Source organism: Tupaia chinensis, unplaced genomic scaffold (assembly GCF_000334495.1).
Source record: "Tupaia chinensis unplaced genomic scaffold, TupChi_1.0 Scaffold144682_1, whole genome shotgun sequence".
Classification (NCBI taxonomy): domain Eukaryota; kingdom Metazoa; phylum Chordata; class Mammalia; order Scandentia; family Tupaiidae; genus Tupaia; species Tupaia belangeri.
The window spans coordinates 2,734,433-2,744,103 of NW_006204543.1; the positions used below are offsets into that span (position 1 = coordinate 2,734,433).

The 9,671-nt window shown below is 64.1% G+C and overlaps 1 protein-coding gene across 5 annotated transcripts; it reads right to left on the bottom strand.

The window, feature by feature from the left end:
• Positions 1 to 117: 117 nt before the first annotated feature.
• Positions 118 to 8,440, bottom strand: GRAMD2A (GRAM domain containing 2A). Of its 5 annotated transcripts, XM_006167264.2 has the most exons (13): positions 8,198 to 8,440; positions 7,168 to 7,260; positions 6,796 to 6,906; positions 6,455 to 6,512; positions 6,122 to 6,197; positions 5,570 to 5,673; positions 5,000 to 5,098; positions 4,753 to 4,824; positions 4,387 to 4,449; positions 3,343 to 3,487; positions 3,042 to 3,141; positions 2,212 to 2,316; positions 118 to 1,967 (listed from the first exon to the last, which is right to left on the bottom strand). In XM_006167264.2, the coding sequence occupies exons 2-13, from the start codon at positions 7,248 to 7,250 to the stop codon at positions 1,964 to 1,966; spliced, it is 1,020 nt and encodes a 339-aa protein (XP_006167326.1). In that variant the 5' UTR covers positions 7,251 to 7,260; positions 8,198 to 8,440; the 3' UTR covers positions 118 to 1,963. The 5 variants fall into 5 exon arrangements, with proteins under 5 accessions (XP_006167326.1, XP_006167325.1, XP_006167328.1 ...); XM_006167263.2 differs by lacking the exon at positions 8,198 to 8,440 and having other exon boundaries at positions 7,168 to 7,498; XM_006167266.3 differs by lacking the exons at positions 6,796 to 6,906; positions 8,198 to 8,440 and having other exon boundaries at positions 7,168 to 7,497.
• Between the last annotated feature and the right edge of the window lie 1,231 nt (positions 8,441 to 9,671).

Genomic DNA, 9,671 nt, shown 5'->3' on the forward strand with positions numbered 1-9,671 from the left:
AAAAAAAAAAAAAGTATCTTTAGTAAGTAGTCAAAAGATAAAAATGAACTTTCCATATCATAGAACATCAGAAAAATTGTTTTTTATTAGCTAATCTCTTCAATAGCTAATGCCTTGGCAATCAACCCAAAGGGGGTTGCCCGGGCTCTCAGAGAATTACAGGCCCCTGGGCCCATGTGAGCAGGTTTAAGAATGAGCGCGGCAGGTTCGACAGCCCCAGGGGACCAGGCTGGGGACAACAGGGGGAAACAGAGAAAGGGCCCTCACAGAGGCCCGGCACACCTCCGGGCGCCGACCAACCCTACAGCCCGCCCCCGCCCTTGCTGAACCTGGTCCGGCTGGAGGTCGGCTGCTCTGGCACCTTGGCACGTCCACCGAGACTCGGCCCCCACGGCCTCTGGCTCAACCCAGCCAGGCTCAGAAAAGGGATTGCTCGCCCTGCCTTTCAGGGGGACCAAGGAAGCAAAGAGCTGGGCGAGGATTGTATCCCCAAAACTCTGACAGAAGAGTGGAAAGAGGGCTGGCTCCATAACTAAGGGTCTGCACCCTGCCTGTGCCGTGCTGAGAGGGGCTGGCACGGCCCATGACACTGAGATGGATGGGTTTGGCACAAGCTGCATTCACGGCCAGGACTGACGCCTGACCCTAGAGACTAGGACGAGGACAGGGTGCAGACTCCGATCTGAGCGCAGGGCGCAGTCCATCGGCAGGGTGGACGATCGGGCTCTGCGATCCGTGACTCCCCTTCTACTTGGGCCCGGATTCACCTCTCACTACCTGCCCCTCACTGACACTCTGGCCTCCCCACTCAGGTCCCTCCCAAGTCCCTGAAGGCACCGTCTTAGTGGGTGGGCATCCCAGAGGGGTCAGGCCCCAGTTCTGGGACACCAAAGCTTTTCAGAATAGAGCCCGACAGGGGGGGTGGAATCGCCAAGGTAAAGCCACCACGATGCCCGCCTTCCTCATGCTCTCCCTCTTTGTGTCCCAAGGTGTCAGACCCTGGCCTGGTCCCGACACAACCAGGTCCCCCTGCACCTATTCACAGTGAACACACCTCCTGAAGACGAGGACTCGCACGCTGGCTCATCGCTCTGACTACGGGTGATGCTGACATGCGTGAGCTCGGCCCCGTGACGGCCCAACGCTGTCACCCTTGGCTGCCCAGTCAAGCCTCCCGACAGGATGCCGCCAGCCATGCCTCGGGTCCGGCAGTCAGATGGGAGTCCTGGCTCACTGCCTCCCTCCCACTCCCACCACGAGGGCCTGGGACACCTGGGATGTGTCTGAGGGCCCGGGTGAGTGCCAGGTCTGTAAATGCGGTGACCCAAGGCCCTGTTCTGTCCATCACCCCAAGCAGTGACAGTGGGGACCTGGAATTCTGGGGCCTTCCGTCTCATGGTCCCTGCCACCATCCCCTGTTGCAGGCAGCATCTTCCCGGGGACTGGCAGCCTCCTGTGAGGGAGCGCAGAGCCTCAGTCTAGGATGTGAAAAGTCCCCTCTTGCTGGACTCCTGGCCAGCAGCCCTTGACACTCACAGCCCCACAGGGCCCTGCCTGAGTCCTGGCAGGTGCCTGGCTCCCTACAGAAGAGCCTTGGGGCTGCAGGACAGTGACACTCAGACCCAGTGTTTGTTTCTGGCCTGCCCCTGGAGGCGCCCGGCCCTCGGCTCAGGTGCCAGAGCTGTCTCCAAGGAGCGAGTGTGCTTTTCTTCTCCTGTAAGTGGCGGCTGAAGCTGAGTGTACAGAATTCCTCAGCTGGTTCCAAAACCTCAAGCTTCGTTTGAGTTCACAAGCTGTCGGAGCCACACTCTAAGCAGCTACTGGAGCTGCCGTGGGGGAGGAGAGCTGGGCGAGGCGGGTCTGGAACAGGTGCCCTCGCACTCGGTCCGGGCCAGGGCGTTCCTGGTGAAGACTGAGCACCCAGAGCGTTCTTCCGGAGGAGCTGGCCAAGGCCAGGGAGCTGTTACCTGCACACGGGAGAATGCCCGGATCAGGGGGCCCCAGAGACAGGCAGACCAGGGTGGAAGGGCAGAGAAGCCGGTCCCCTGGCGTGAGGAAGGGCCGTGGCAATCCGGGCACTCTGCACATGCCTGGCCTTGCTGAGGGCCACCAAGCCAGCTCAGAACCGGGCCAGGGCCAGCCAGGGTAACAGCACTTGGCCCGTGTTCCCAACCCGCAACCCAGAGGCATCAGGAAGAGGAAGGGCTTTACCTGTGCCCGGGGCCGGGGCCGTTCAGATTCAAGGCGCACAGCTGCCGCTCCAGCTGTGAGATGCGGAGCGCCAGGTAGCACGAGGACGTGACCAAGCAGCAGATCCTGGGGGCGGAGGGCAGGAGGGGCTGGGTCTCCTAGAGACCGCACACCCTGGGAGGCTCCTCAGAACAGGAGAGGGTGAGCCACCGCCACGGCTGCGGCCCCACTGTGGGGCTCAGGGCCAGGCAGCTGTCTTCCCAGAGGCCATGGGGGCCCGGAGGCACACACTGTGTAGGACCTCCAGTCCAGCTGGGCTCTAGGCCCTGTCCCTCCACCTTCCCTCTGACCAGCCACTTCGGTCCTTCCTGTGCCTCCTCAGGGAGGGCCATCAGTGCCCCCGAGGGTGGCAAGCCCAGGCCCAGCAGGTGCGAGGTCCAGCCAGCAGGGCCGGGGAGGCTGACACGGGAACGCCAGGGAGCCAGGGGCTGGTCATCCCTGCACCTCCGGCCACGCCACCACCACTGGTGCTGAGAGGTGGACAGGGCAGGGCTGTTCTCCCTGGCGTCTCCCCCCCGCCCTCTGATGGCCCTCCTCCACCCTAATCCTGTGCAGCACCTTCTCCTTTCCCCAGCAGTCCCCTCCCCGCCACATGGCCTCCCCCCTAATTCGGCCTCCCCCCTAATTCGAGAGCCTTCCTTCTGCTGGGGGAGGGCATGCCGCGTGGCTCTCGGACACCGCTGGGAGCTAGAAGTGGGCTCGGAAGCACCCCAGCCTCTGGACAGGGACACCTCCTCATGGCCCTCGTCCCAAACACCCCGTCTCGGGGGGTTCCCCACACAGTCACCTACAGCACAAAGACGACCTTGAGCAGCAGGAAGTCCCAGAGCCTCGGCACCCCGTCGCCCGGGGCCTCCTCCTCCAGCTCGTCCTTGCAGACAGCGCCCTCCTCTGAAATGGGAGGCGGGTGGGCAGCTCGGCCGGCAGAGCCCTCCCCAGCACAGGCAGGCCCTCCCTCTGAAGGTGTCCGGGGCACTGACTTTTCCATTTGATTTGCAGAGAGGCGCGCCAGCTCTCAGGAGCCCCACTGGCGGCTGCGGGACCCAAGAAGGAGCCAGCCTCTGTGCGCTTGGACAAGCTCCCAGGACTCACCGGACCCTGGAGGCCTCCTGCAGGGGAAGAAGCTGTCTGTGGAGTCCCTGGATGGCCGAGGGACCTCAGGGATGTCGGCTGGGAGGGACAGGGACCTGGAGGGAGGGCACACTTTCCTCCACTTCATCTCGGGGATGAGGACGTCCTGCAGAGCAGACAGAAGCCGGCTCAGCGTGGCCTGGGGCTCTCGCCTGCCCTGAGGAGCCCACGCCAGGTCCTCGAAGCTTTCCCAGGTACTCCCAGGACAGCCTGGCTGGGGTCAGAAGCAGGCACGGAGGGCAGCGGCCAGGCACCATGCCTCTCCTGCCCCCTCCCTTGCCGTGAGGGCCACCCTGCAGGAAACAGAAACTCTTTGAAGACTGCCAGCGTGGGGCCACGGCGGAACCTCAGCTGGGAGCCACCCGGGTCCGTGCTCGGGCCTGAGGCCAGGAGAGGGTGGCCCGGCACAGCTATGGGATGGGCTGTAGCCATCCCCACTCAGGCAGCAACCGAGCTCGGCACCGACCTTGGCAGAGGGCCTTGGGGTCCCTATCAACAAAAACGGGAACATCACCTTCCGTTCCTGCACGGCTCGATGCGTACCGCGCTTGGCTGGCCACGGATCGCACCGAAGGCGGCTCCAAACGGGCAGGGCCACGCCACCATCATCCCTGCCCCAGAAACTGCCCTGGGGAAACCGCTGGGGCCACGGCCCACCTAAAATGTGCTTCTCGGGTCCTCTTGTGGTGCCTCCGGAGTCCCTCCCTAGGGACCTCTTTACCCCTAAGGCCCTCCTGACTCAACCAAAGGAAGTGGGGTCACCGGCCCGCGTCCACACAGGTTGGGACCCGTCCTGCGGCATGCCTTCCGGGCTGGACTTCTCAGAAAGGCAGCAGATCGGCAAGGACCTGCTGGCTCTGCATGGTAGGGGACTCCCTGGCCCTCATGGCTGCCGCCCCTGAAGGCGGGGGCCCCAGCTCGGTTCCGTGGGCCGCTCCTGGAGGCCCTGAAGCCATGGAGCCGCGGGCTCTCAGCTGCTGCCTGCACGCCCAGCCTTGTTCTCACCAGGGCCGTGCACTCCGGGCCGTCCGGGCGTTCTCGCACACTCAGGCTCTTCTTGCTGGAAGGCTGGGGGGCAACGGGGTAGTCTGTGCACTGGGCCAGGCGTGGGGAGCGCCAGCACGCCCCCACATGGCTTTTCCTGCACTCTGTCTGGGGAAGTCTAGCCCCCGAGCCTGCAGGGGCCCCGCTTAATGTTGGAGCAGGGCACCCTCCCTGCACGGTCTGAATCCTGCCCCTGGAGCACCGGCCTGAGCCTCACCCCTCCCCGCCCCATCCCTGCTGCATAGCCGGGCTGAGCCCCCCATCCTCATCCCAGCCCTGAGTCCCGGCCGAGCAGCCCCCAGTCCAACGCCTGCCCTGAGCACTGACCTGCAGGTGGGTACAGACCCTCCTCAGCATGTCATACACACTGTCCCGGGACAGCAGGGACACAAAGACATACTGCGGGGGAGGAAGAAAACCAGGGGTGGGCCAGGTGAGACCCCTCCCCAGGCCCCTCAGGAACCTCTCCTCCAGCATGGTCCACAAGTGGGGAGCTGGCGGGGAGCAGGCAAAGCCCGGCAGTGTGCCCGTCTGGGTGGCGCCGGGCTGGGGGAGGCTGACGGGGCACACTGACCTTCTGGCTGGTGTTGGTGGTGATGGCCAGTCCGTTGGGAAGCAGCCGGGCCATCTTGTGTTTTTTGATCATTTGCACAGACCCCACAGGAATAGCCACCTGAAGGAGAGGCGTGCTTCACCCCCAGGACAGGGCCCCGGCACTGCCCACATGGCCCAGCCACAGCGGGCAGGCGCGAAGCTCAGAGGAGCCGCCTCGGCAGGAACGACTCGTCCCCCTCTCGGCCAGGCCCCGGCACACACGGTTCCCGGCTCTCGCTGGGTAGGGCCTTGGTATCCAGGGGCCCGAGGACGGATGCTCTGGGGAAGCCCAGACTCTGGTGACGCGGGTCCCCGGGCCACCTCTCGGCCACGCCCTAACGGCGACATCCCATTCCTTTCTCTGAAGGCGTTCCTGGGACGCCCAGAGGCAGGGTACTCTGGCTGTGAGTCGTTCAGGCCAGCTCGGGCCACGCGAGGGGTCTGGGTCAGGGCCCCCTCCCTGGACACGATGGGTGCCCCGGAACAGCGCATCTGACAGGCGAGAGGCCTCCCTGGTGCCCGCACGCAGTGGCCAGGCCGGGCTCCCCACCTTGACGTCCTTGCCGAAGAGGCCGGCGTGGAAGCAGAGCCAGTTGGAGGAGATGTAGAGCCGGCCCTGCAGCAGGAGGTCCCTCTGGAGGGCACAGGAGCACACTGGAGGTCGCACAGGAGGCCCGTGAGCGAGGGCTTCCAGGGAGCCCCGGGGAGCCCCGGGGCCTCGCTGCTCCCTCCCCGCCCCAGGCCAGAATTCCACCCCGGCTAGGCGCTTCCTCTTCTTCCAGCTGCCCCGCAGGGTCTGGGTCTCCAAGCCTGGATTCTCACAGCCTCAGGCAGACGCCCCTGCCCTGCCCTGGTGAGAGGGCAAATGACCCCCACTCCAAGGGAGGCCTGGGCAGGGAGGACAGCCGCTGACACTGAGCACAAATACCGAAGAGCGGGAAGCCCTGGCACGTCCTCAGTGAAACCTTGCTAAGTTCAGCTCCGCCCCCCAAACACGGGGAGAGCGGGCCTGACCCCGGGCAGAGACGGCCAGTCTGCAGTCTGCTCAGCCCTGGAAGCAGCACAGAGGCCTGGGGGCAGCCGTCCCGCCGGAGAGGCTCACCTTTGAGGACGAGCTCCTCCGACGGGATGTCCCTGAACAGCCTGTGGTACTGCTGGTTGCGCTTACTACGCAGCGTCTGCAAGCACAGGGGCCACCGGAGGAGCCCTGGGAGGTCAGAGCCCAGGCACGCCGCCGCCCGGCCCGCCAGCTATGGGCTCTCAGGCTGGTCTCCTGGTGACGCTGGGCCCCAACACAGCCTGTGGCTGCAAAGGGACAAAGCACTCCCACCCAGGAGGGGCGTCCTTCTGGTCTCGTTTCCTAGTGACAGGCCTGGTGGCCCAGGAGCCAACAGCCACTGAGTTCAGGCGGCCTAGGGCCAGCCCCCGCACTCACCCCTTCTGGGCTGCATTTCTTTCCCTCTTCGCCCTTCAAGCCTTCTGGCCAGAGGAGGCTGCAAAGAGACATTCCATTCCAGGGGCAAGGAACCCTGAGGCCTGCCTGAGCCTCTGCAGGGCCAGCTCTGCCCTGGCTTCCCACTTCAGGGTTAGGCAAGTGCCAGCAGAGAGGGAGGGGCGGGCCTGAGAGCTTTCCCACCCAGGCAGGTGCCAGCAGAGCCCCCAGGACAACACGATGCTCAGCACCTGCCCACACCCTTAGGACCCTCTCCCGGTTCTCTGGCCGGGCTAAGCGGGCAGGCAGTGCAGGGATGGGACCCATGTGGGGAGTGGACTCACGGCTCCAGGGCCTGGCCGTGGGCCATGGTTCCTGCAGGACGGCTCTCTTCACAGCCTCCTCCCATGGCCTGGAGCTCTGTGCACTCACCTGGCCTGACGGAAGCCATGGGGCTGGGGCAGAGGAGGGGCGCTGGAATGCAAGCCTTTGCCCTGGCCAGGTTGGCCTGAGGACAGGTGGGCAGGGAGGAGGCGGGTAACCTGAGAAGCCTGCACTGGGCTGGGTCCACATGCACTGGGCAGGCCGGGGTGGGAGGGAGAGCGGGGCGGCTGTGCCCACCTAACAGGGGCCCTGCCTCAGCCCTCAGGAGCCCTTTCTCACGGCCAGACGCCGAAGACCGCCCGCCATGTGGCCGTGCCCGGGAAGGTCATTACCTGCTGTCCGGGGGTTCCTGCACCCTGCCAGGCTTCTCTGCGCAGGACACGGGGCTCTTCAGAGCAGCTGGCTTCCCTTGCATTTGCGGGTTGCTAGAGAGAAGCAGGCCCACTCAGGAGGGGGCTCCGTGGGGCATCTTTCCCCTCAGCCCCACCCAGCGCGGGGCAGCTGTCCCCACTCAAGACCGGCCTGAAATGCAGGCCAACGCGGGAGACGGCAGGGCTGGGCGCAGCTCAGGCGGGAGGAGCGGAGCCTCGGGCTCCTGTCCTGGAAGCCTCGGGCTCAGTCTGTGCCTGGGCAGCAGGGGCCGGACCTGCGCCTCGCTCAGGCCAGGCGGGGAGAGCCCTGCGGCCCCACCCTCCGGGAGGCAGGACTCTAGACCTGCGGATGGCCAAGAGCGCAAGCCCCAGAAAGGACACTGCGGCAGGAGCTTATCCGCCGGGAGCTGGTGGCTGATGTGGGGGTGGACCCCTTGTGGCACAGAGAAGGGCTGGACCAGAGCAGGGAGTGGCCTCGGGCACCTCTGGGCAGAGCGGAGGCCGCTCAGGCCATCTCAAAACCGTCCCAGAGAGAGGGCCAGGAAGGGAGGCGGCACGCCGTTCCTGGCAGGTGGGGCTCTGGCGGCCTCGGGACTCTGCCTGCACTAACCGCTCCAGGAATGGGGCTCCGCTCCTGCTCCCCTGCACTCAGTGCTGTGTTCTCCAGGCCTCTCGACCAGGACTCAAGCCCTGGTGGGCCGTGTGGGGTCCCGACCAGCACCTTAACCAAGGCACTGCAGGGCCAGCCCCCTATTTCGACAAGTGAATTTCTCTCTTCCAGGAGGTGGGGAGCCAGGAAGCCTGAGCTGTCAAACTAGCCCGACGGAGCGTGCCCGGGAGCAGGGCCATGGCAGGGCTGTGCAGCGGTCAGGAACAAGTACCGGGTTCTGGAGTGTGGCCCCTGAGCAGATGGGGAGCTGGAGCCAGGCACCCACAGACCCCTCAGCTTGGGGACGACTGGCTCTGTGAATGGGGCGGGTCATATTCTCACCCTCGAGGACAGGTACTGATGCGGCACAGGCCCTCCTGGACCCTCAGAGATGACAGTCCGACCTCTGACCATACCAAGGTAGTGTGGACAGGCCGCAAAGAGCCAGGGGCCACCCCGCAGGGTCAGCCCGGTGACAACTTCTTCCGGCCCAGTGAGGTTTCGGCACGCATTTACAGACGCCGGTGAGTGACAGACGGTGCTACTGACTTCCACTGTTAGCCACTGGGTGAATGAGTAAGTAAAGTTAAATAAGTAATTCTTAAAAAAAAAAAAAAAAAAAAAAGTAAAAGATCAAAGTCATTCATAAGAAAAAGTCCCCGTGTGGCCAGCAGGTGGCTCCCACAGGACTGACCCAGCCACTGGAAACTTGCGCGGGGTGCACGTGCCCAGCCTCGAGAGGAGAGTGGGGAAGGGGCTGCAACGTGGCCATCCCCCCAGGGGGTGTTTTTCACTTTTTCTCTTTCTCTGTCTCTCCAGCGAGTGTACACATCCTACAGTAAAATTCTAAGAAAAAAGAAATTCCCTCAAAGTCACCCCGATTAAAAACTGCTGGGTGCCCTCGCCGTGTATGGAAATGGTATCATTTACGTAAACCGCGTGTAAGGTGTGTGCCCCACTTTTCTTCCTTACTATGATGTCCCGAGAAACGGCCCACGTCACTGTCCATTTCGGGGACAGATGCGCAGAAGGCAGGATGACAATGAAGTCCCTCAGGCCGACAGTGGCGGTGGCGGATTGCCACCGGCACTCTACGAAAGACAGAGCCCGAGGACGGGCAGGAGTCGTCTTGCACGGGTTACATCATCTCGCCTCTGCACGGACTCGAAACCGAACACACCCTGAGATCCCAGTGTGACCGCCGGGAAAGGGGAGGAGACTGCGTCTGTGTGCCCCGACAGCCCCTACCCAGGGCGCGGGAGGCCCACCAGGAATGCTGAGCCTGGGACGCGGCTGCCCTCAGGGGCAGGACGTGAGGCCTGCAGGGCTGAGCCACGGAGGAAGGCCCGCGGGCCACGCAGGTGCCCACTGGCCCGGGGCTGGAGAGACGGTAGAGAAGTGGCAGGAGGCTGTTGGGGTGCTGGGTCCCTCTCTCCCTCACTCATGGAGGAGATAAATTAAAACAGTTCAAGACCGTGTGCAGAAGGCAGGATCCCTTATGCCCTGCGGGGTTTGAGTCCTGGCCCTGGTGGCTTGAAAAGCACACCAGGCCCACGCGCTCAGGATCCCGAGGGGACAGAAGACTGGGGATAAAAAGACTGCGGTGCGATCAGGCCGTGCTGGGGGGGTCTTCTCTCTCTCTCCCTCTCTCTCTCTCTCGTGCGCACATGTATAAGTGTTCTCTATCACAAGTAAAATAAAGTTAAAAAGAAGCCTATCAAAGTCTGGAAGACGGCGGAAGTCCTTCTGCCTGGGAGCCTGGGAGGGGCAGGAACGCTGGCGGCAGCAGCTCCCCGCTGGTCTAAAGCCCCCGGCC

Bases quoted from the DNA above. Each gene is read 5' to 3' on its own strand.
- GRAMD2A (XM_006167264.2), bottom strand. From the start codon at position 7,250: ATGCAAGGGAAGCCAGCTGCTCTGAAGAGCCCCGTGTCCTGCGCAGAG. The intron at 6,907-7,167 runs GTAATGACCTTC...CCTCTGCCCCAG, and splicing joins CAGGAACCCCCGGACAGCAG to CCCCATGGCTTCCGTCAGGC. The intron at 3,142-3,342 runs GTGAGTCCTGGG...CTCCCATTTCAG, and splicing joins CAGGAGGCCTCCAGGGTCCG to AGGAGGGCGCTGTCTGCAAG.